The sequence below is a fragment of the Bos javanicus genome, chromosome 8 (assembly GCF_032452875.1).
Source record: "Bos javanicus breed banteng chromosome 8, ARS-OSU_banteng_1.0, whole genome shotgun sequence".
In the NCBI taxonomy this organism is placed as follows: domain Eukaryota; kingdom Metazoa; phylum Chordata; class Mammalia; order Artiodactyla; family Bovidae; genus Bos; species Bos javanicus.
Window position 1 is genome coordinate 11,689,538 of NC_083875.1, and position 25,742 is coordinate 11,715,279.

Genomic DNA, 25,742 nt, shown 5'->3' on the forward strand with positions numbered 1-25,742 from the left:
CATTGTGTCAATCCTTGTCTCCAGGCTATTTATCTGTGATTCCATTTTGTTTTCAAGATTTTGGATCATTTTACTATCATTATTTGGAATTCTTTATCAGGTAGATTCCCTATCTCTTCCTCTTTTGTTTGATTTGGTGGGCATTTATCCTGTTCCTTTACCTGCTTGGTATTCCTCTGTCTCTTCATCTTGTTTATATTGCTGTGTTTGGGGTGTCCTTTCTGTATTCTGGCAGTTTGTGGAGTTCTCTTTATTGTGGAGTTTCCTTGCTGTGGGTGGGCTTGTCAAGATTTTCTGGTTAGGGAAGCTTGTGTTGGTGTTCTGGTGGGTGGAGCTGGATTTCTTCTCCCTGGAGTGCAATGAAGTGTCCAGTAATGAGTCATGAGATGTCAATGGGTTTGGAGTGACTTTGGGCAGCCTGTATATTGAACAGGATCAGGGCTGTGTTCCTGTGTTGCTGGATAATTTGTGTGATATGTCTTGCTCTGGAACTTGTTGGCCCTTGGGTGGTGCTTGGTTTCAGTGTAGGTATGGAGGCATTTGATGAGCTCCTGTCGATTAATGTTCCCTGGAGTCAGGAGTTCTCTGGTGTTCTCAGGATTTGGACTTAAGCCTCCTGCTTCTGGTTTTCAGTCTTATTTTTACAGTAGCCTCAAAACTTCTCCATCCATACAGCACCGTTGATAAAACATCTAGATTAAAGATGAAAGGTTTCTCCACAGTGATGGACACCCAGAGAGGTTCACAGAGTTACTTGGAGGTGAGAAGAGGGAGGAGGGAGATAGAGGTGACCAGGATGAGATGAGGTGGAATCAAAACAGAAGAGAGCAAGCTAGCTAGTAATCATTCCTTATGTGTGCTCCACAGTCTGGACCGCTCAAAGATATTCACGGAGTTATATAGAGAAGAGAAGAGGGAGGAAGGAGACAGCGGTGGCCAGGAGGATAAAGAGGAAATCAAAAGGAGAGAGACAGATCCAGCCAGTAATCAGTTCCCTAAGTGTTCTCCACCGTCCGGAACACACAAAGAGATTCACAGAGTTGGGTAGAGAAGAGAAGGGGGAGGGAGGAGATAGAGGCGACCTGATGGAGAAAAAGGAGAGTCCAAAGGGGGAGAGAGTGGTCAAGCCAGTAATCTTGCTCCCAAGTAAAAATAGGTACTGAAGATTGGGTTCTTAAAGGTATGAAATTGATAGCAAATACCAAAAAGCAAAGATTAAAAATCTAGAGTAGAGGTTGGATTTTCAAAAATTCAATATTAAAGAGAAAAAAGTCACAAAAGTTATTATATATATATATATGAAGTTTGCTTTAAAAAATAAGGTTTCTCTCTCTTTTTTTTTTTGCAAAGTAATAGTAGGTTATAAAAATGAAAATGAAAAGAGTAATAGAGGACTTAAAAATTTTAAAAATTAAAGAATGATCATAAAAATAGTAAAAATATATCTAGGACTTTCTCTGGTGTTGTTGTGGGCAGTGTGGGGTCAGTTCATTTTTGGATAGTTCCTTGATCCGGCTTATATTTCTCAAGATCTATAGGCCCCTTCCTATGTAGTCAGTATGAACTATAGGGTTTTAATCTATTGGACCTGTCACTTCCAAGGAAATTCCCTCTGTTTTAGCTTCTTCTGTTTGCTGGTCTCTTCAGTGTCTAATTTCTGTCCTGACCCAAGGGGGTTGTGGTGGACAATTTTTTAGGCTCAGTTATTCAGTGGTGCTGTGGGGAGGGAGGGACGCTGAAAACAAGTAACACTGGCGTGTGCTCGCAGTGTCTTGGCCACACTGGGTTTGCCCCCGCTCATGGTGTGTGTGCTTTCCCTGTCTACACTGCTTAGGCTCTAGGTTACTCTGCTGGGAACTGTCTGAGGCCAAGCCCTGGGTTGTATGCACTTCCCAGGTCTAAGCGGCTCAGGTTCAGGTACTCGGGTAGTCCTCAAAGGTGCAGACTAGGTTGGGCCTGCGTCTTGTGCCCTTCCCAGGTCTGAGCAGTTCAGGTGACCAGGTGTTTGGTGAGCACAGTTACTGTGGCTTATTGCCTCCCCCGTCCCTGTGGCTCAGTTTTCTGGGTGTACAACTGGCACACCTTCTCAGGCGGATGTTGACTGTCCAGAATCTCAAGAAGTCTTGGTTATCAATGAAGCCTGCTTGCAGTTTGCTAGATAATGCCTCTCTGGGGCCGCGATTGCCCGCTTCCGGCTCTGGCTGCCCTCGCCTGCCTATCACCGGAGGGGGATGGGCTGGTCTGCAGCCTGCTAGCTCTGCTCGGTCCTTTGTTCTGTGAGCGGGCTTGGCGGTGTCTTAGGTTAGGGCTTTTTGCATGGTAGCTATCTCACACTCTGGTTTGCTAGTCCAAGTTAGTTCCCTCAGATAGCCCTCGGGGCATTCAGGCCCGAGCCTTACTCTAAGCAATGCAGCCTGTGCCTCCCTGCCCAGCCCCTGCTTACTAGTGGCGGATGCAGGCGTCTGCGCTGCTTCTCCACTGGGGGAGTTACCGCTGGGCTCGTAATCTGTGGGTTTTAGTTATTTATTTGTTTCTCCTGCCGGTTATGTTGCCCTCTGTGGTTCCAAGGCTCGCCACAGACTCGGAAGTGAGAATGTTCCCTGGTGTTTGGAAACTTTTCTCTTTTTAAGACTCCCTTCCCGGGACGGAGCTCTGTCCCTACCTCTTTTGTCTCGCTTTTTATCTTTTATATTTTTTCCTACCTCCTTTTGAAGATAATGGGCTGCTTTTCTGGGTGCCTGCTGTCCTCTGCCGGCATTCAGAAGTTGTTTTGTGGAATTTACTCAGCGTTCAAATGTTCTTTTGATGAATATGTGGGGGAGAAAGTGGTCTCCCCATCCTATTCCTCCGCCATCTTAGGACCCTCTTGTATTCAAGTATTTTGATCACACCCACCATTAATAAAAAAAAAAAAATTGGAGGATCATTTATTTTATCTCCTAATAAATGTAAATTTATTTATGAATTATTTTCCATGTTTCTATTATTGGTTAATGTCTCAAACTAAAATTGCACTAGAACGATGTTTATCATGAAGGATAATAAAGTTAAATTTATTTTCAAGTCATATTTTTTATCATTTCATAGTCTTTTTTTGGTCAAATCTGATTGTGTGAAAACAAAGTGTGACCTTGAATGAACAAAACACAAGAAGAACATTGTTTAATATTTAAAAGTTTGTTCCTTTCCCACTGGAGGATTTGGCTGGGCTCCCATTTTGGAGACCTTGGGTTTAGGGAAAAGGCCATAGGGAGGTTTCTGTGGATCTCTGCTTTCTCAGGCCCCACTGAATTCCTGATTTCGCCATTGTGTAAGAAGTAGCTCTGAGACAGGCTGGGACCTGGGTCCCTTTCCTGCAGTCCTTGTATGTGGACAAACATCTTCTCAAGGAACAAAATATAAAGAAATTATAAGAGACTAAAAATTACCTCATGCATGCACTGTTACAGCAAATTCTGGACAAAAAGATAGAAAAAAATCTAACTTGCTTTCCCAGTGGCTCAGCAGTAAAGAATTTGCCTGCAGTGCAGGAGCTGCAGGAGAGATTGGTTCAGCAGTTGGGTCGGGAAGATCCCCTGGAGAAGGAAATGGCTACCCACTCCAGTATTCTTCCCTGGAGAATTTCATGGACAGAGGACCCTGTTGGGCTACAGTCCACAGGGTCATAAAGAGTCAAACATGACTGAAGCAACTTAGCATTCATGCACGCCACTTCTGAAAAGCCAGGAGCAAAAACAAGGTTTTGGGAGCAAAAGCTAGTCATTGCAAATATCGCCGGCATGCAACACCACCTGAGGGCTGGACAAACCAACTAAGCCACCCTCTAGCCTGACCCCTGAACACATCTCTATCCTTGCTCCATATGAGGAACCAGCTCACCCTCCTCCTTGGGGAGTGAGCAAGGGAAACTGTTGTTTGTTCTTGTTCCCTGCTGTTGCAGCAGGGACCATAAAAAAGTCTTGCCTGAATTTCTTGTCTGGCTTTTTGTCTATTTCTATTGCTTGGGGAAAGCCAAGAACCTTGGTTGATATCAGCTCGGCATAGCTGGCTTCCATTAATCCTGGGTTAGGATTCATATTACATCTCTGTGGCATTAAGCAACTTACTTTTTTGAGGCTGGTTTTCTGACCTATTAAATGTAAATACATTTAGTTCCTGAGGATTAAATGAGGTACTGTAGTCAACTCATTGCAAAAGACCCTGATGCTGGGAAAAATTGAGGGCAGGAGGAGAAGGGAGCGACAGAGGATGAGATGGTTGGAGAGCATCACCGACTTGATGGACAAGTTTGAGAAAATTCTGGGAGATGGTAGAAAAAGAAGCAACTGTCAGGTTATATATCTGGATACAATGATCATGTGCAGATTCTTTCTTCCTTTCATTTAAGGGAGCTCTGCCTTGTTGCAAGGAACAACTTCAGAAACAATAGAGTTGACCTAGGGCAAAGGACAGGGAAGCCTGGCGTGCTGCCGTCCATGGGGTTGCAAAGAATCGGACATGACTTGCTGGCTGAACAGCAACAAATGCATAAATAAAAACATTTTTCCCCTTTCTTTATTTCTTACATTCCTGGTTCTCAATTTTATATGGGGGCATTGGAATGCCCTAGAGACTTCTCCCCCTCATTCCTCCTATCCCACCCCATCTCTGTGGTCTTGAAGCAGTGGGTCTGGGGTGCAGACCGGCAGTCTGCATTTTCACTGGTTGTCCCCACTGAGTGCACCGCACCAGCCTTTGTGTCTCTCCCATGCCATCAGACACAGAGCCTTTCCCTTTGAAGCGTTCAAGAGAAAATAAAAGGACTGAACAGGTACAGGCAAAGAAAATAAATGCCCAGGGAGTCTGCTCAGTGCACCACCCACCTATGTGTCCAGGAAGCTCCTTGCCAGCTGGGTCCACCCTGCTGGAAAGCACGGTATGGTCAGAGCGTGTTTGTCAGCTCTTCACTCTCCGCTCTCCTCTCCTATGGTTCTGTTTTGACAGGTGTGTCCAGGGCTGGCATGGGAGATGTTGCCAGCTCAGCCCTGGCAGAGGAGAAGGAGCAGGAGGAAGGCCCCAAGGTTCTGCCCAGACCCCTCTGCTGCCCCAGCTGGAGGGGCACCTGCCAGGGATAAAGGTGGGCCAGTCTGGGGTTTTTAGAGGTGCTCAAGTATGTGTCCCAGGCCTGTGGCCTCCAGGAAGGCTCTTGTTCTGCTTAGAAAAAGGCCCAGAGCTCCTCAAGGTTTTGTACATCTGGTGGCAATGAAAACAACTCAATGGCAAAGGCCATGATTCTAGCCCACTGACTGCACCCCACTGCCATCATCTCCAAGTCTGGATTCAGATTTTCCTGCCTTGGCCTTGGCCTTGGCTCATCCCAGGAGAGCAGCCATGCAGGGCAGGAGGAAGAGCCCTTGGTCAGAGTTGTAGGACAGGAATTGGGCCACATCTGGTGACTCCCAGATGGAGTTGAGCCCAGGATGCCCTCTTTGTTTCTGGATCAAGAAACTGGAAGTCAGAGAGAGCAGTGCTGGGCTGACAGTCCCCTGACACACGGAGGACCCAGCAGAGAACAAACACAACCCACTCCCATTCCACGTGCACTGAGGGACTCTATCATGAAGCACCGCCCCCTCATCACCCCGCTGGATTCAGGTAGATCCATTTCCCAAAGTTTACACACAGGTTGTAGCAAACCTTTATGATTCTGACTGCCGGCCCCACCACCCCTGTGGTCAGCTCTTAGGATTTTTAGCAATATTTACAATGGTCCAGATGCCCTGAGGAGAGTGAAAAGTTGGCTTAAAATTCAGCATTCAGAAAACTAAGATCATGGCATCTGGTCCAATCACTTCATGGCAAATAGATGGGGAAACAATGGAAACAGTGACAGACTTTATTTTTTAGGGCTCCAAAATCACTGCAGATGGTGACTGCAGCCATGAAATTAAAAGACACTTGCTCCTTGAAAGAAAAGCTATGATCAACCTAGACAGCATATTAAAAAGCAGAGACATTTCTTTGCCAACAAAGGTCCATCTAATCAAAGCTATGGTTTTTCCAGTAGACATGTATGGGTGTGAGAGTTGTACTATAAAGAAAGTTGAGCACTGAAGAATTGATACTTTTGAACTGTGGTGTTGGAGAAGACCCTTGAGAGTCTCTTGGACTGCAAGGAGATCCAACCAGTCCATCCTAAAGGAAATCAGCCCTGAATATTCATTGGAAGGACTGATGTTGAAGCTTAAACCCCACTACTTTGGCCACCTGATGTGAAGAACTGAGTCATTGGAAAAGACCCTGATGCTGGGAAAAATTGAAGGCAGGAGAAGGGATGAGATGGTTGATGGCATCACCGAATCAATGGACATGAATTTAAGCAAGTTCCAGGAGTTGGTGATGGACAGGGAAGCCTGGCATGCTGTAGTCCATGGGGTCGCAAAGAGTCGGACAAGACTGAGTGACTGAACTGAACTGAACAGAACTGAAATGAGATGCCCTGAAGGGCCATGTTAGTGGGGCGGGTTGTGGGGGGGCTGTTTGATGAAATGAGACAGAGAGAGGGATTGTGTGTGTGTGTGTGTGTATGTGTAGGGGGGCCACTTTCTGGGGAATGTACATCATTTGCTGCCTGATGGATCTAACCAACAGCCAAGTTGCTGAAAAACCTGAGACATGAGAAATTGCATTGCCCAGAAACCCAGATGCTGGAGTTCTGATCCCTGTCGGGCAACAAGCCCCTCAGGCCCTTTTCAGCCTTTGGTTTCTCACTTGAATAGCAAAGCCTTTGAGCCAAGTGAGTCACCAGCTCCTTCCTGGCTCTAATCATGCAGGGAAGGTGGGTGGGTGTGTGCGGAAGCTCATGTTCTGGCTGCTCATCTGCAGAGGGAAGTGGTGAGTAATACTGTCCTTCAGAAAGCCTGGGTCTGTAGGATAAACACCAGCATGAATTTGCCTGATGTTTATGGGATGGTAACCATCGCTGGGCCCCGGCACTGAATTGTGTCCCTGAAAAATCCATATATTGAGACCCTGACCCTTAGTGTGACTGTACCTAGGGCGAGGGTCTTAGGATGTAATGAAGGTTAGCACGTGTGCATGTGTGCTCAGTTATGTCTGACTCCTTGTGACCCCATGAACTGCAGCCCACCAGGCTCCTCTGTCAATGGGATTCTCCAGGCAAGAATACTGGAGTGGGTAGCCATTTCCTTCTTCAGGACATCTTCCTGACCCAGGGATCGATCTGGGGTCTCCCACATTGCAGCAGATTCTTTACCGTCTGAGCCACCAGGGAAGCCCCCTGGGAAGCCCAGTGAAGGTTAAATGAGGTCATAAGAGTGAGGCCCTAATCCGATAGGACTGCAGCCTTCCAAGACGAGAAAGACAGCTCTCCCTCTGCCTTTCTATCCCTCTGAGTGTGTGTGTCTCTCTCCCCTTCCCCCATGCATCTCTCTCCCCACCACCACATGAAGGCACAGCAAGAAGCCAGGAAAAGTGGGCACCTTGATCCTAGACTTCCAGCCTCTAGAACTCCAAGAAAATAAATTTCTGTTGTTTGAGCCACCCAATCTGTGATATTTTGTTATGGTGGCCTGGGCTGACTAATTTGCTGGGAAACTGGCCAAGAGCATCATTTTATTTAATCCCCTCAGCAGCCTTTTGGGGTAGGTACAATTTTAACCCCTACTTTACAGGGGAGGGAACAGAAGAGAAGTTAAATTACCCAAGACTGAGTTTCAATAGAGATACATCTAAAAACTCATTAACTATGTGAGTTTAGGAAGCTAATTAATCTCTCCAAGCCTCAGTTTCCCCATCTGTAAAATGGGAATAATAATAATATAGATACAGTAAACATAGAGGGGCTTCCCAGGTGCCGTAGTGGTAAAGAATCTGCCTGCCAATGAAGGAGATACAAGAGATGCAAGTTTGATCCCTGGGTTAGGAAGATCCCCTGGAGGAGGAAATGGCAACCCACTCCAGTATTCTTGCCTGGAAAATCCCACAGACAGAAGAGCCTGGCCGGCTGCAGTCCATAGGGTTGCAAAGAATTGGACATGACTGAGTGACTGAATGCATGCACATACTCCATCAAAATGCTGGATTTTCTAACATTGCTCATAATGATTTTACACACAGTATACATAGAGACTACAGATATATAGCTACATTACACATTGTAGTGAGGGTTAAGTGAATTAATACGTAAAGTGCTTAGAATGGTATTCTGCTGCATGGTAACTCTTCCATCAGCGTTTGCTATATTGTTACTGTTCAGGTTATTCTATTCCTCTGTTGCCAAACACAGATTTTGTGGCTAGTTTTGTTCATGGTAACTCTTGTTCTTGTACCTCTAATTTTTTTACAGACTGAACCCTCTCCTTCTGTGGTAAGACCCCTGAACCCATGGGGTAAGTGATCAGATTTTGCCCTCCTAAGGCTGGGAACTAGAAATTGTAGGCCTGGGCCCTTTGGTGGTGAGCAGTGACACTGATACACTGGGCCTCATGCAAACAGAAAATGCGAATCAGCAGGAAGGGGACAGAGAAGAGCAAAGGGAGGGGGCCACTGAGAGAAGAGAGAGGAGACTGGTGTGTTCTCTGGAAGTGAAGATGGGGGCTCGAGACGCTGGCAGTCCTCCACATCTAGTCACCCCAAGACCGAGCTCTGCATCAAGTTTCCATAGGCTTGATTTTACCTGCTGCATCCTCCTGGGCATAAATTGCTGTTGTTTGGTCTCTAAGTCGTGTCTGACAGAGCCAGGCTCCTCTGTCTTCCACTGCCTCCCGCAGTTTGCTCAAATTCATGTCCATTGTCATGAGTGTCCCCTCCCTACTTCCTTGCTAGAGCTCGAGAGGACTTCTGCCACCGGGGGTGGCGGCATGAACTGAGTCCATGGGGGTGGCCCCAGGGATGGGCTCCAGGTGCCTGCCTCCACCCTGTGCTGGTGAACCAAGCTGATCCCCCCCAAACCGCACAGCCAGGGACGTGTCGGTGGCAACTGTCCAGGACCCAGGGGTTTTTCTTCTGTATTTCTGTTTATGTTCTGAGAGCACCTCAGTGTTTGATCCCTGCTGGCTCGTCTCTCATTCCAGCCCCTGGCTCATTGGAACTTGTCCCGGATCTCACTTCCTGGATCAGGCCGGCTGACTCACAAGGGCCCAGGTGCCCTTTGTCTCCTGTGGATGCTGGAGGGCCAGGCCCTCTGCGGCAGGTCTGGTCTGCTTTCCTCCTCCTTTTCTGCTTCATCTCCTCATCTTAGGGACAAGAGGAGGAAGAAGCAGCTAACTGTTGGGTGTGGGGTCTTCTTTTCCAGGCTTGTTTTAGCACAAGCGCTCTAGGACTCTGCTGCGAGATGAGTAAATTCACGTGGCTTCCACTAGGCTCCTGCTTGCTCTGGGTAATCCCTCAGCCATCTTGGCCCCTTGAGGACCACTGGGAAGGCCCAGCGGAGCTCAGTGTTTCCGGAGTGAGGGCTAAGGGTTCAGACCCGGACTCCACAGTGGGACTGAATATCTCAGGGACATTTCAACCCCTGTTTCCCCTTCAAAGGCCAGGTGAGGTGGAGACTCTGAAGGCATCATGGCCTCCATCAGGCAGAAAGGACCAGAAGACACCTCCCTCCTGGAAACAGGTCTTTACTGAGTGGGTGATACTAGGTGGCATGATATCATATGTAGACAGGAGAACTACACACAGTTGGGGGGGCGGGAGTGCAAGCCAGTTGCACACCTGTTACAAGAAGGTTGGGGGGGGTGGTCATCGATAAGGCTTCTGGATGGGGGAGAGGCCGGTCTCTGGATGAGGTCGGGGAGGGACAGCTGCAAGCACCCAGCCTGGAGGAGGGGTCGTTATCTGTTAGGATACAAAGGGATGAAGCTTCACTGGGAGCTCACCATTCTGGGGAAGGCCCAGTGCTCCTTGCTGCTGGCTATGCAGGAAGTGGGGTGAGGGGTGACGTCAGAGGGATGTGACCCATTTCCTCGTCTGGGGTTGCTGTCCCTGCAGAGAGGCCTTGGGCCAGTCTGGGTCACTGTGGGGTGAGGTCAGGGGGGCAGGAGGAGAGCCAGTTGGGGGGCAGCCCTCCCCCTGTCACCACAAAAAGGTCACTCCAGGATTGCAGTGGGGCCTCCTCCTTTGACAGAAAGTTCCAGGGCTAGGAGAGAGCCCTGGTGCAGATGGAACTCCTGTTTGGTTTCTTCCTGGGATGCTCCTGAAGGCAGACACAAGGATGAAGCCAGGAAGTTTTCTGGTGCGGGGAAAAAAAAGGCTGAACTCCCGGGGATGTAGTCCTCAGGGTCCAGGTGGAGATGCTCTGTCATGCGCAGGGCAGGGGTGGGCCCGGGACCCTGTTCCCAAGGTTATGGGAGAGGGTCTTGTGGTTGCCAAGCCCACCCTGTCCCTAGAGTTTGAACCATAATTCCCCACCTCCCTGCACCCTTCATCCCTCCTCAAATGTTCTCCTGGGTCTTTTCAACCCCTGGGAGCCTCAGGGAACTGCCGGCCAGCTAGGATGGGGTGAAGATGCTAGAAAGACTGGCGTTGGCCACCCATTCAGAGCCAGAGTCCAGACTGTCCCCCCGAGGTAGCCACCTCCCTGGCAGGCTCGTCACAGGAGAGGGCACTTCTCTTAACCTCTCCTCCTGCCCAGCCAGGGAAACCCAGTCAGCCGCCCTGGCCAGCAGGGACATGCCCCTGTGTGTGTGTGTGTGTGTGTGTTTGTGTAAGGGGCTGCTTTCTATGCTAAGTCACTACTGGGGAGCCCAGAGGTGCAGGGACAGGCCTGGGGGAACCCCCTTTGGGGTCAAAGGACCACACGTCTGTAGGTGTGGCTTTATAGGGGCCTCCCTGTGACAAAGCCCACTCCCTGCCTTTTGCGTGGCAGTTTCCCGGACTGGACTTCTCCTCAGTAGCTGCTCTGGCTTCCTGGTGGGCCTGGGGGCCCAGGGAAGCCAGGGGGACCCTGGATCCCTGGCTCACCCTTCGGCCCCATGGGCCCCCGCTGGCCTGGGGACCCTGTCTTCCCAGCAATCCCTGGTTCTCCCTGAGGCCCCTCTGGCCCTGGAGCCCCCGGGGGGCCCTCTGGCCCTGGGGGCCCCACATCCCCCTTGGGGCCCGGCTGTCCTCTTGCGCCCACAGTTCCGAAGCTGCCCTTTGACCCTTTGAGGCCTGGGAAACCCCTGGGGCCAACTGGCCCCCTTTCTCCCACAGGCCCAGGCTCCCCGGGCTGCCCCTGGGGACCCTGGGGTCCTGGGGGCCCCAAGCTGCCGGGGTCTCCTTTTGGTCCTTTGCCGCCAGCAGGCCCTTTCACGCCCACATCTCCCTTGAGTCCTCTGGGTCCTGGAGGGCCGGGGGCACCTAGGGTCAGAGAGAAGAGGGCAGAAGTCAGTCTACAAGGACAGGTCTCCTGAGGCTGTCCCATGAAGTGGGCGCCAGGCGCTCTGACACCCAAGGGTCTGAAGTCCCAGGTCTGCCGACTACTGGCTCTGGGGGTTCAGGCTGCTGACATGACCCTCTAAGTCAGCCTGGCCAGCTGACAAGGGGGACTGAGAATCTTAAGTGAGGCTGGGAGCCCATCCCGAGCTCACATGCATAGGTGTTTGGCACAAGGCCTGCACCAGGCAGGCACTCATAGTTCTAACTTCAGGACTGGGCTCGAGTTCCATGTGGGTGCTCAGGTGGGAGGCTGAGAGAGCTGGATGGCTCCGGGCAAAGGCCATGGCCATCCAGGATCATCTATTTTGCTCTGGAGACCAGCCTGGATGCTAATACTCATTATGGACTTCAACTGCTGCGGTCCTTACCTCCTGCCCCAACCCCAGGCTTCACCTGTGACCTTTAGGCACCTGGGATCAGGAGTGGAGTCAGGTGACATGGAGGAGAAAGCCAAGAAAGTGATGTGTGAAGTGAGGTGTGAGAAGTAGATGCCTTCTGGTGTGAGTGGGAATAACAACAAACCAGAGAAAGGGCAGCTCCTCCAGGAAGCCCTCCCTGACCACTCCAGCCTCTCCTCTGAGCTCTTGGAGCTGCCACTTTCTGAATCTTTTATTTGACATGTAGGAAGAGAAGTCACAGTTTAGTGAAAGCAAATCCTTGGTTTCTCTCTAGCGGACCCCACTGAACTGTGGGGCCCCAAGAAGATAGTGAGGACCATGCCTCCCATCACCCGCCCTGGGCATGGAGCTTAGGTACACAGCAGGGAATGCTCAGTATATGCTTGAAAACGGGGACGCACCAAACATTCTGGACCCCTAGCTCCCACCCAGCGTAGGGCCTGGGGGAGATGCCAGGATGAATTCCTTCTCTTTTAATTCATTTTTTTTGGAGTATAGTTGCTTTACAAAGTTGTGTTAGTTTCTGCTGTATAGCAAAGTGAATCGGCTATAGTGCTAGTGCTAAGTCGCTTTGGTCGTGTCTGACTCTTTACGACCCTATGGACTGTAGCTCGCCAGGCTCCTCTGTCCAAGGGATTCTCCAGGCAAGAATACTGGAGTGGGTTGCCATTTCCGCCTCCAGGGGATCTTCCTGACCCAGAGATCAAACCCAGGTCTCCTGAATTGCAGGCAGATTCTTTACCGTCTGAGCCACCAGGGAACATATACACATCTCCCTTCTTTGTTGCACTTCCTTCCCATTCAGGTCACCCACCACAGTGTATTGAGTAGAGTTCCCTGTTCTGTACAGTAGATTCTCATTAGTTATCTGTTTTATGCACAGTATCAATACTATATATGTGTCAATCCCAGTCTCCCAATTTCTCCACCTACATGCCCTTCCTTAAACAGCCCAGCCTAGTGCCCAAAGCAGGGGTCAGATGACCTTAACCGCCTATCTGCCTGCTGCACAGATCAGAGTCACCACCTCTCAGAGCTGTACCCACCCTCAGGACACAGGTCAGAGTGTGGCCGTCATTCTGGCATAAGCAGGTAGGATGCCCCAGAGCTAGAGGAGAGCGCACCCTCTGGCCTGGTGAGGACATGAATTGCAGAGAATGGCTTTAGCTCCCTTGGGGTTAAGGCACAGCAAAGCCCTGGCTTTCTTCAGTGGTCTGGGCACAAGCTCATGGGATGGGGGGTGGGGACAATGACCCTAGGGCTGGGAGGTGAATTCTCATGCCCATGTTCCGCTCTCCTCAAGAACTCAGCTGTTATACCATTGCCTTTGCAAGGAATCCTGGAGTTTTTTAGCTCAGTGGGGGCTAGTCCAACTCCTACATTTCACAGAGGAGGCAACTAGAGAAGTGACATGGTAGCCCAGGGGTCCCCAAGCAGAAACCAGAAGCTGGGTGGGCCCCTTGAAGAGAAGGGATCCTCTCTGCAGGAGCTGGGAACCCTTCCAGGGGGCTCGACCCATTTCTGCAGCCCTGGGGCCCTCTCCCTGCTAATGCAGACACTGTCTCTTCTGTCCTGGCCTCCCCCCACACTTCCACCCCTGCTCATCTCCCTCTTGGAGGGTTTCTAAGTGGAGCAGAGAGTCATTGAACACCATCCTCCAATTACGATCTAAACTGGAAACCGGAGCCCAGACATACTCAGCCCCACTGGGGCCAATAAAAACCTGTTCCAGGCCACCTCCTGCCCATGCCCACCTCCCACACAGAGCGGGGCTGTGGCCTGTGTGGGCTCAGCTCACGTGGCCCGCCAGCAGTACCAGCTGGCGTGCCGTCATCGGCTGGCTGGAGTGGGCGTGGGATGGGCTGGCGGTGGTGGCAGTGACCAGGGAACAGCTTGACCTGACCTTCTGTCTGCAACGAATGTCTGCAGCACAGTGGCCAGAACAACAGGGCACAACAAGGGCACAGGGAGACGGCTGGCAGGGACCTCCGCCCCCAGTCTGGCAGGAATGGCTGGGAACCAGCCTGTCCTCACTCCCAGCTCTGCCCTGGGCACCTGAGGCAGCCGGGGCGGGGGTGGGGGCTGGGATAGCACAGCCATTCGGAGGTGAAGAGGCTCCTGCTGGTTGTTCACATGGAAGGGAGTCTGAGGGCATGAAGCGACTCTGGGCAAGGCGCTGCCCATCCGTGCTCACATCATCTATCTCCCTGAGATCGCATCTGACAGTCCCCCAGGGCACGGCGGCTCCACCAGCAGCCCTACTTCCGCTTCTGTCCCTCCTGCTCTAGGAACACGCTGCCCAGGGCTTGCCCCAGCTCCCTGGTCCCTCTCTCTCTCATCGTAGGATCTCTCCTCTGACTTCCACTCTTGTTCCCTGGGTGGATGGTTTCCAACCCCAGCTTGGACTCAGGAAATGCCTGTGAAGTCTTATCTGGACAAGGATGCTCACAGATCCACCAGGAGCCCCCTGCCCCTCCCTGGGACACCCCCACCCTCCTGCACCACCATTTCTAGTGCACGCCCTCTGCTCCCTGGCCCCTGAGGGCACAGCAGCCAGCGGAAGGATTTCTCAGGGTTCTGTGCCAAGCAGGGGAGAAAGAGCGGAGAACAAAAGCTTCTGTTTGCTCCTCCCCTCCAGCCTCCTCAGGCGCCTCTTTCTGGGGAAGCTCCTGGGTGGCTTTCCCCTGGTGGGAAAGGCTGGGGGCCCCATGCCTAGGGTGAAGGTTGGAGCAGAAGCCTGAGTCTTTGTCCCCTCCCCAGTGCCCCAGGACTGCAGCCCCCAGTGCTCGTGGAAGGAGGCCTGCCAGGAAAGGGTCACCTCCCTCTCCACAGTCTCTCCATGCCTGCCGCTGCTGACCCGTCTCTGAGACCCCATGGAGGGCTCCTATGTGGTGGCCTGATGAGGACACCCGTCGGGGAGGCTCCACGGGGGGCAGGGCCTGTGTTACAGGCATTGGTCTCTCCCCATCGTGTCTGGTGTCCGTGTGCCCACTTTGGCCCCGACTCATCCTAACTTCTCTGAGATCCATTTTATCAGGGAAGGAAAGGGCAAGGGAATCCGAGTCCCTTCTATGTCCCTGGCATCATACATTAAGATCATCACCCCATTTTACAGATGAGAAACTGAGGTGCAGAGAGTGACAACTTGCAAACCATCACCAACCAGGGAGGGTGGAGACAGGATGCAAACCCAGGCCCAAGAGGCTTGGGGCCTGTTCCCCAGACCCCCTCCCATAGCCAGGACTTCCCACTCTGTCGCTGCCCGGAGGAGGGGGCCCACTGAGCCAGGAAAGGGTCACCTTAAGGATTGTCTCCCTCGGGTGAGCCAAGCCTCCGCCTGTCCCTCCAGGGCCAGCCATGAGTCATGCGGTCAGAGAGGGAGAGCTGGCGGGGAGGAAATCAACAAGCAGAGTTCAGCAGTTAGCATGGCGGGGAGGGATGCAGAAACAGGCTGACCATTGGCTCTCTGCAACAGGGGCCCCTCACCTAGCCTGTAATAAGATCTGGGTGTCTCAGGGATGAAGGGTGGGGAGTGGCTAAGAGCTGCTCTGAGCAGCGGGGGCACATTTAGGACAAAAGAGAAAATGAGAGCAGCAGTGGCCGAGATGCAGAGATGGGAGAGGAACCGGGCATCCTGGAGACCCGAGGAGAGGCCCATAATTACTCAGGAAGCCCTGGGCTGTAATTAGGCCATCCCGGCACATTAGGGCAGAGCCGCACTGACTGCATGTCTGGGACAAGTAGGTGGTCTGCTCGGGGTCCGCACTGGGAGTGGGGAGGGGCTGGGGGGCTGAGCAGATGCACCAAGTCATCAGCATACAAGCACTGCCCACCCACGGGTAGGGGGGTACATGGGCGGGGAGGGGGGCACAGCCCATCCCCCAGTCCAAAACAGGTGGAAGGAGACAGAAACAGAAGGGGGGCCTCTCGGGAGATTGGCCTGGTGCCATGGAAAGCACAGTTCCCATATTAACAAACTGGGTGACTGGGGACATCATTTGGTCCTCATTGGACTGAATTCTGTCTGCAGGCTTCCCTTTGTTCAATATCAGCCTGGGTCAGGGACACTCAATCCTGGTTCTTGTTACCTGAGGAGCACTGAAAAAATGCCAGTGGGTTTCCACCTCGGCTTATGACGGATTAATTTGTATTGACTAAACCTCCCACTGAGAACAATTAGAACCATTAGGCACGATGCCAAGACATCCTTCTGAAAGTTTTGGAGAAAGATCAAACGCCAGAATCCCCAGGAAAGGGGAACTTGTTGAAGGAAGCCTGACTTTCTTTGCCTCTTTTCCTCTCAAGCCATTTGTTGACTAGTAAGTGGTTTGGGCAGAGAGGCTGAAAAGGGTTTCCAGCAGTTTCACTGGGGCTGGGGCTCAGGGCTGCCAAGGCCCAGGGCTGGGATTCAGGAGGAAAGGAAACTGTGTGGGCATTTGTGGTAAGGGCCAAGGGATGGAAACACTGAGCAGAGACTTAGGCTTCATCCCTTCAGCCATAGGTGGCTAAACCATAGGTGGTAAGCCCTATAAACACTCCTCAAGGATGGTGCCCGGGAAGAAAGAACGTACCAGAAATAGGCCAGGCGTTATGGTAAGCTCCCTTGCAGGCACCAGCAGAAGATGGCATCATTCTCCTTTTCGCTGACTGCCCTTGTTGCTCGATAACAAGTAAACCTGCTAATCCTCCAGGCAGGCATTTTCCTCCCTACCCAGGGGGCTCAGTGGTAAAGAATCTGCCTGCCAATGCAAGAGACAAGGGTTTGATCCCTGGTTTGGGAAGATCCCCTGGAGGAGGAAAGGGAGGAAATACAGATTAAGAGGAAACATTCTATGAGAGGCACAAAACATATGCAGGTACCAAAGGCTTTCTGGTTGGCAAATGGAGACTCTGAATTCATCACAAAGCTGGAAGAGATCTCAGAGAACAACTGGTCTTATCCACTGATTTACATATGAAACAAAACAAAACAACCCCTCACCCCTCCCCCTCCCAGGGGAGGCCTCCCCCCCACCTCCCCGGCCTCCAAAATCCAGAGGCCCGGAAAGATTAAGTGATTCTGCCTAAAGACCCAGAGCAAATTAGAATCCAGGCTGTTTTCCTGGATAGTTTGTGAGTCCCAGCCCTTCAGTCAGCACTTGGCCATGGCTGTCCCTCTTCCTTTATTCTAGATAGCAGCTTGGCTCCAAACAGAGGGAGACCTCATTGCCAGCCCCAGCGTGAGAGCCTGGCAGCACCTGTCTGTAGATGAATGAGTGAATAAATGATACTTCCTGTAGGAAGTGATGGACATTTTGTCCCTGAAATCTTCTTTCAGATGTGAGAGACTTTATATGTGGTGATTTAACAACCAAGAAGAATGTTAGCCAAAAGATAGCATTTAAATAAATATACCGAGGTTGAACTGAGAGTCAAATGCGGCTCAAAGTGATGTCCCACCTCAGTCTCCAGTTAAGATGAAGTTCTTTGATGAGAACTCTGCTATCATTAGGACAGGAGCAAACATAAATTTTCATGACTATTGTTGGGTTATACTTGGATGAGGGTCTCAAACGGTTCACTTCTGATATTTTCAATACCATTTCCTTCTTTTCCAGTCTGTCCCACACATGACACCTAAGCAGGACCTCAGTGGAAATGCATTTTTTGGTATCTGCAAGCTCACACTCTCAGTGTCTCCTGGCTGATCACTAGACATTTGCACCTCAGAGCCATGGTGGGTCAGGATCTTAATCACAGTGTGACCTTGAACTATCCCTTAACTTTTCCTCGTCTCAGGTCACCTTTCTGTAAAATAAAGACACGCCATCTGTGACACATGTCTTGTCCACAAACGTTGTGAGCCTAGTGGGGAAGGGTGGAGGGGAGGGCTAGTTAGGGAGTTTGGGATGGACATGTACACACTGCTATATTTAAAATGAATAAGCGACAAAGACCTACTGTATAACAGGGAACACTGCTCAACATCCTGTAATAACCTTAACTGGAAAATAACTTAAAAAGGAATATATACAAGTATGTGTATGACTGAATCACTTTGCTGTACACCTGAAAGTAACACAACATTGTCAACTATACTCCAATTTAAAATAAAAGTAAAAAAAAAAAAAAATTGTGAGGCCAAACGAATAGGCGTTGTCATGAGGAAAGCTTTATGTTTCAGTTGTTCTTAGATTGAACGCAACCTAAGAAAACAAGAGTACTAGAGGATGAATCATGAGAACTATCTGCTAACACCTTCACTGGAACACTGCATCCTAGAGGTCATGCAGATACATATTTTAAATGAAACACTGTGAGACTGTCTCAGTTACTAAGGAAATACTCAGTACCTGGCTTTGTTGCAAAAAATATGACACCAGGCACACAAGATCTTACCTCGCCCCCTGCAACACCACCAATCTAGAGCAAAGAAAATATTGGCAAAAATGCTTACTGACATAAAATTGAAGGCAACACAGATTTGAAACTAAACGGTTAAAGAGAACCAGAGAATCAGAGAGCTTGACTCCAGTCTGAGCTCCATGGAGACAACAATGCTGTCTGGGATAGTGGGTACTTCCCTCCTGTCTCCTGGAGCTCCCTGAATGATCCCTGCCCACCTGCCAAATGTGACTGGGCTTCCCAGGTGGCTCAGCGGTGAAGAATCCACCTGCCAATGAAGGAGACGCGGGTTCAATCCCTGATCTGGGGAGATCCCCTTGAGAAGGAAATGGCAACCCACTCCAGTATTCTTGCCTGGAGAATCCAATGGACAGAGGAGCCTGGCGGGCTACAATCCACGGGGTCACAAAGAGTCAGACATGACTTACTGACTGAACAACAGCAAAGAAATAGGCATGGGTGCCAAGGTGATGAGGGATGCACTTGTGATGGTTCATTTTAGGTGTCAAGCTACCTGGGCCGTGGGATACCCGGATATTTAGCCAAACATTATTCTGGGTGTGTGTACAGGGTGTTTGTGGACGAAATTAACATTTAAATCAGTACCAAGTAAAGCGGATTGTCCTCCCCAATGTGGGTGGGCCTCACTGAATCAGTTGAAGCCTGTATAGAACCAAGGGCAGACCCTCCCCTGAGTAACAGAGCATTTCCTGCCCGATAAGCCTTCAATGGACACTATCTCTCCCTGGTTCTATAGCAGCTTTCAGCCTTTGCACTTGAACCAGGACATCAGCTGTGCAGATTTTGGGTTTGCCAGTCTCCACAATCTCACGAGCCAATTCCTTTTAATCTCTCTCTCTCTTTCATATTTCTCTGGAGAACACTCCCTAAATGCAAGGGTGAGATGGGAGGAGCAGAGGGCATCAGAGTGGCGGGCCTCTGAGGGGCAGATGGTGGAGAGCACCAGTGAGGGGGAGGGAAGGGAAAAAACAAGAGAAGACAGAGTTTCCAAAAGATAGCTCTGCCCTTATCTCTCTGTAGATTCGTACATAGATCCACGTATAAAAATCCAAATTTGTATGTCAGGCAAGTGAGGAGACTTGTGTGCGTCCTCAATCACTCAATTGTGTCTGACTCTTTGGGGCCCCACAGACTATAACCCGCCAGGTTCCTCTGTCCAAGGGATTTTCCAGGCAAGAACACTGGAGCAGGTTGCCATTTCCTTCTCCAGGGGATCTCCCCGGACCAGGGATGTAACCCACGTCTCCTGCGTTGGCAGGAGGATTCTTCATCACTGCCATACACTTTTCCAAAAGAGGTTGACAAGGATGTGAAAGCTGCTAGTCGCGCCAGGCATTTGCTGCAGGGCTGTATCAGCCCACCAGGATACCGCGCCCTAAACTAGGTCCTTCTGCGTTCCCCTCTGGGAGCTCCCTGGCAGGCTCCCCCTCCCACCCGCCTCTCACCTCGTAGGATGGTGACGTTCCGGAGGATCTCCCCGTGCCGTGTGTCCACGGCCCTCATTTCCTCCACGATCATGGACAGGTTGCGGACGTTGAGGTCTAGGCGGGCGCTGAGCAGGCTGAAGCGCTCCCGGAGCAGGTCGGTGGCGGCTAGCATGAGGGAGACGGTCTTGTTCAGGTAGTAGAGCTCCTCGGCCTGGGTGTGGAAGCCCAGGGTGCAGGAGAGCCGGACGTCGTCCAGGTACTTGAGCATGCTGTACACGTGGCTGTCGGTGGCGTTGATGTTGGTGAAGATGGTGCCAATCTCGATCTCGTGGGAGGCCATGCGTCCCTCCAGCGTCTCGAACCTCTCCACCGTGCGGTTCTGGGCGTAGCGCGTGTGGTACTGCAGGTCGTGCATGTTCTCCTCGTGGTCATCCAGGAAGGACGAGATGTTGTCCAGCTGCAGCTGCAAGCCCATGGCCTGCAGCACCAGGTCATGCAGGCTCTCGGAATTTTGGCTGATGCGCTGGGATGAGGCCCCCAGGGTGGCCTGGAGGCTCCTCACCGCTTCTCCGGTCTTGGCCGAGGTGGTGCGCAGGCTGCCGAAGAGCCGCGTATAGTTCTGCCAGTCGGTGACCATCTTCTGGAGGGTCAGGGTCTCCTCGTCCGTCTTCCGCCGGATCCCATGGATCCACTCGGAGGTCTGCCCCACCGTGAAGTTGATCTGGTGTACTGCCGCCTTGACATCGTAGCACTCCTGGGTGAGATCCTTCAGAGACAGGTCCAGGCCAGCAGTGGTGGCCTGCCAGCCTCTCACCTGGGCCAAGAAGAGCCCCAGAGATTGGTTGATCTGGTGGACGGAGAAGGAGCAACTGCCCATTTCCTGAGAGATTTGACCGCTGGTGGTGGAGAGCAGGTCGTGGGTCTGGGAGGTCTGGTGTAGCTGGACCTCCTGAGCTAGAAGCATCTTCTGAATTCCCTCCAGCTCCGCTTGCAGTTTTCTGATCTCTTGCCCCAGCAGCCCAGCCTCGTGGCAGAAAGAGCAGTTGTTCGGGGCTTTCAGATCTTCAGGAGAAAGGGGCAACATTTTGAATTGCTGAAGGCTCACAGGGCAAAGTTGCTTCTTTCAATTTAGTATTTCAGAGCATCATGAATTGGCATGTGGCTGTCCTATCCCTCTTCCTTCCCTAAGACCTGCTATGAAATCCTTTTTGGAAAAACCTCGCTATCCTCTGTGCCATCTTATTTCTACCCCAAGTCTTTATTCTTGCGGGAAATGTAGGCTTTAGGACACCTCCTCACCAAAGTCTTGAGAAAATATATCTTTGTAACTTTTCTAAGGTTGCCAAGAACCTCCCATTTTATTTTTTAAGTTTCTCCCCATATTTTAATATTTGGTTCTGAAAAAAAAGTTTTTTTAATAAATATTTGTTTTTATTTGAACCTCTCATAAGCTTGTGGAGAAAAGGGTGCAGGAACGTTTTTCCCCTAAGACTTCTGAGAAATGAAGCTCAGAGAAGTGACTTGCCAAATATGACTCAGCTAATTAGTGGCAGAATAAAACTTTCTCTTTTCACCTAGCAGCCTCCCTCTAAACCCTTATATTATGGCTCTTTCTGTCTCATTCTCAGAACAAGATTGTCTTGTGAAAGCAAGAGATAAAGAGATTGTAAACCATGCAAACTTTAAGGCAGTGATGAGGAAAGGGCCGACTTGTCAAGAGTGTTAGAAAAGCCTTAAAAAAATACTGGACTGGCCAAAAAGTTCGTTCGTGTCAATGACCTTTTTGGCCAACCCAATAACTTCAGATACATGAAGGCAAGTGGCTTGTCTTCAGCTTTCTGCTCTACCTGGAGGCTCTGGGCAGATCTGTGCCACATACAGAACTCTCAGCCCCACTCCTGGGCATATCCCAAGGCAGCAGCCCTTGTTGGGTGGGTTCTCCATTTGGACAGGGAGGTAGGGAGCCATGACTGTCCTTCCCTTGAGCCTAGAAGCTTGGTGAAGTCTTCCCTGTTCCAGGGCACCATGGCCTGGGGAGATTCCTGGTCCCACTCCAAGTAATGTTGGCCTTCCTTCCTGGTCATTAGCACACCTGAACCCTGGACACTTACCCAGCCCTTGGAGATTTTTCTGCATAGACACGAGTTTCTTGTCATACATGGCCTGGGCCAGGGAGAGGTCTTCTGAGAGAGAGTCCACTTTCCTGAAGACTTCAGGGGAAACAGGGATGCAAAAAGGGGCTTAGCTCAGAGAAACAGCAGTCATTTGTTGAGAAGGCATTTTTATCAGCCCCTCGTTAGCCAAAACCACCCACTCTTCTTCTAAGGGGCTTCCCAATGGCTGTAAGGGAAGATGTTTCAATGGCCAGAGTCTATCACACTTCTCTCAAAAACGTATCTGTGTATCTATATATCTATATCCAGAAGTCCCCTACATGTGAACCTTCAGGTTTCAAACTGTCAAAGATGCGAACGTGCGTTTGCACGCCCAATCACGTAAGCTAGTTCACGTGTCTGGCGTACACTGTCACACACGTGCATCCTCTACAAGTGGGTGCACTTTTGTGTAGCTTACTGTAGAGTGCTGTATAGAGCACGGTAGTATAATATCTTTATTTCAAACCCAGGATGTCTGGAAGCAAGAGGGTAGATAGAATTGAATCCCGCAAGGAGCAAGAGAGCCTGTGCCGTCAGTGTCAGGCGTGAGTGAAATCGCAGCTTGCCTTCTGCCTCCTGTTGCTAATGACCCTCCAGCTCTACCGTCTCCCACCTCCTCTCCCTCCTCCAGTTAGTAACTCTTCTTGCCTGTTCACTCGATGCCAGCCCCTGTACGCCAGCTTTTGTACTGGACTACTGTACTTTCCAAGTTACTGTAGTGTAAGGTTAAAAATGTTGTGTTTATTTTTTGTGTTTGGTTGTTTTTTATGTATTCTTTGTGTGAAAAGTATTATAAACCTATGACAATACTATACTATATAGCCAATTGTGTTAGTTGGGTACTTAGGCCAACTTTGTTGGACTTACGAACAAACCAGACTTACAAACATGCTCTTGAAATGGAACTCATTTGTATGTAGGGGACTTAGTGTATATCTATAGGCATAGATAAGGGATTCCCTGGTGACTCAGATGGTAAAGCGTCTGCCTGCAATGCGGGAGACCCGGGTTCGATCCCCAAATCGGGGAAATCCCCTGGAGAAGGAAATGGCAATCCACTCGAGTACTCTTGCCTAGAAAATTTCATGGATGGAGGAGCCTGGTGGGCTACAGTCCACGGGGTCGCAAAGAGTCAGACACGACTGAGCGACTTCACTCACTTCACTCACTCACTCATAGGCATAGATAATCTCTTTACATATCTCCCTTAAATGTATATATACATATGGGGGCATATATGTATGCATTAGAATATATAATACATAAATCATGCATGAAGTGAAGTGAAGTAGCTCCGTCATGTCCGACTCTATGCAACCCCGTGGACTGTAGCCTACCAGACTCCTCCCTCCATGGGATTCTCCAGGCAAGAGTACAGGAATGCATATACATGTATAATTTCCATCCACTCAGACTTTAGAACTATAACCTGACCATAGGTTAGAATAGAGACAAATAAGAAAGAAATATAAAAAGAAAATAAAAATTATTCCTAATCCTATCACCGAGATACAGCTGCCATCAACATTTTTGTGTATCTCAAACCTTATTTATCTCAGCCATTTTATAGCTACACTGTTGTTGTTTAGTTGCTAAGCTGTTTCCGACTCTTTGCGACCCCATGGACTGCAGCATGCCAGGCTCCTCTGTCCATGGGATTTCCCAGGCAAGAATGGGAGTGGGGTGCTGTTTCCTTCCCTAGGGAATCTTCCTGACCTAGGGATCGAGCAAGTGTCTCCTGTATTGGCAGGCTGGTCTTCTACCACTGAGCCACCAGGCAAGCCCCTATCGCTACACAGATACATGGATTTTTTAGAAGACAACAGTACAAAATTGGGATGTTCTGCACATCTCATCTATTTTATTTTGCTTTATTGGTATCCTGTCACGGACATTTTCTTATTGAGCCTTAAGTCACTTTAAAATCATTAATGTCTGTTTCATACTCTATATAAACAATTCAGCAATTATATAAAAATTCCCTCCTGTTGGGAACACTGCAATGGCAGAGTTTGGTTTCGACCAAGTCAATACATGGTCTGAATTTACTTCCTAGCCCTTGACAAAAAAAAAGGTTGCGAACTGTACTCTAGATTATAAACCCCATGAACAAGGCTAGCACCATCCTAAGGAGTGGGGACACCCAGGCTGGAGGTGAAAATAAAAAGGAAAATCTAAAGTTCTCCTTTGATTTCTCAGAGACACTGCTCACCCCCAGTTCTTATAATCCTCAGCCTATTCACCCTGGATCTTGGAGGAGATCATTTCACCTCCCATTCTGCCCTCTTGTATGTGGAGTGGAGCCAGCCTCCCGTTTCAGAGCCTTGTTCAGAGGACTCATGACCATCATGTATGGGAGAGCGCCTGGCATCCAGGGGGCATCCAGTGGGCACTCAGTGACTGCCCATCCTTCTGAAGGGCTCTCGTGCCTATGTAGGCTCTTCTCCGTGTGCTACTGGAGTTGTCTTAATGGCCCCATGGGTGCTGCGAGCTGAGGCTCTCTGAGGGCCAACCAGCAACTACTAAGGGTCCAGTGGCCAGGTTGCTGGCTCTAAATGGCAGGGCTACAGTTCCTCACCCTCCTCTGACCAGGGATTTCAGCCACTTTCTGGATGGCCAGACTCTGTGATGTGATTTAGCAGAGAGAGAGGTGGAGTTGAGTGGGGGTGAGGGGCTTGGGAAGTTCTTTTCTTTAAAAAAATTTTTATTTTTAAAATATTTATTTCTTTAGTTGGCTGTGCTGAGTCTTCATTGCAGCATGCAAGATCTTTAGCTGTGGCTCTCTCTTAGCTGAAATGATGTGGGATCTAGTTCCCTGGCCAGGGATTGAACCCGGGCCCCCTGCATTGGATTGCAGAGTCTTAGCTAGTGGACCACTAGGTAAATCCTGTGAACATGTTAATATGTTATTTATTATTTATCAATAATATCTTATTATACAATTGAAAAGTTAATATTAATGCTATAATTAATAATATAACAAGCTAATAATAATATTTAACTTAATAATTATTAAGTTAATAGTTAACAATTAAAGTTATAATTAATAAATAAATAATATAATATATTAATCTTATTATGCAGTTATAATAATTTAATGAAAACAGGGAGAGTGCACTTTAATAAATTAATAACTATTATAATTATTTTAATAACTATTATTACTATATAACTATTATAATAGTTATTATAATATTTTATGATTAATTAGTGGTTCCCCAACCTTCCAACTTCATCGGGATCGCCTGGGGGCTTTCCTCTATGATTAAAGCCTGGGTCTTACCCAGACACTATGATTTCATTCACGTGGCAAGAAGGGCTCCAGCACATACATTTTAAAATGCTCTCAAAAGAATTCTAACCTGCAGACAAGATTGAGAACCACTCCTTTTAAGGATGAAATACAATGGACTCATCTCAGTGTTCTCAATATGTGACACATAGGAGGTGCTGGTTTGTGCTGAATTTCATTAACACCTTCAGGATTATTGGAAGATGATTCCAACAAGGATTTGTTTGTTCAAATCATTAACGTGCGGGCCTCTCGCCTTCAAGTGGGGAAAGCCACTTACTGTATATCTCTAAGAGGGGTCAGGACGAAGCACCCCATCCTAGGGGTCATACAAGTGCAGGGTCGGCACCCACAGGGACCGTCCTCCGTATCTCCCTTGCCTCACCCGAGGCCCAGCCCAGATGTCTCTAGTGTCTAGTCCACTGGAGCAAGCAAACCTACTGGCTTGCCTTTGTACAGAAGAGTTTTAAAGAATGAATCTAGGAATGGAATGGGATCGCAGTAAGAAGTTTTCAAGTTTGTTTTTACTTTTAAACATAAATGGTTAGCATCCAGAAGGCAGTTGTTGTTGGTGGTGTTTAGTTGCTAAGTCGTGTCTGACTCTTTGCGACCTCACAGACTGCAGTCTGCCAGGCGTCTCTGTCTGTGG

The 25,742-nt window shown here is 49.6% G+C and overlaps 1 protein-coding gene across 2 annotated transcripts in view; it reads right to left on the reverse strand.

The window, feature by feature from the left end:
• Positions 1–5,861: 5,861 nt before the first annotated feature.
• SCARA3 (scavenger receptor class A member 3) overlaps positions 5,862–25,742 on the reverse strand; it is a 38,662-nt gene continuing 18,781 nt past the window's right edge. For both annotated transcript variants that reach the window (XM_061425073.1, XM_061425074.1), the window contains 3 exons: positions 21,757–21,855; positions 19,664–20,707; positions 5,862–11,337 (listed from right to left, as the gene is read on the reverse strand). In XM_061425073.1, coding sequence (XP_061281057.1) covers positions 10,886–11,337; positions 19,664–20,707; positions 21,757–21,855 — 1,595 coding nt within the window. In that variant the 3' untranslated portion in view covers positions 5,862–10,885. The remainder of the gene's footprint in view (positions 11,338–19,663; positions 20,708–21,756; positions 21,856–25,742) is intronic.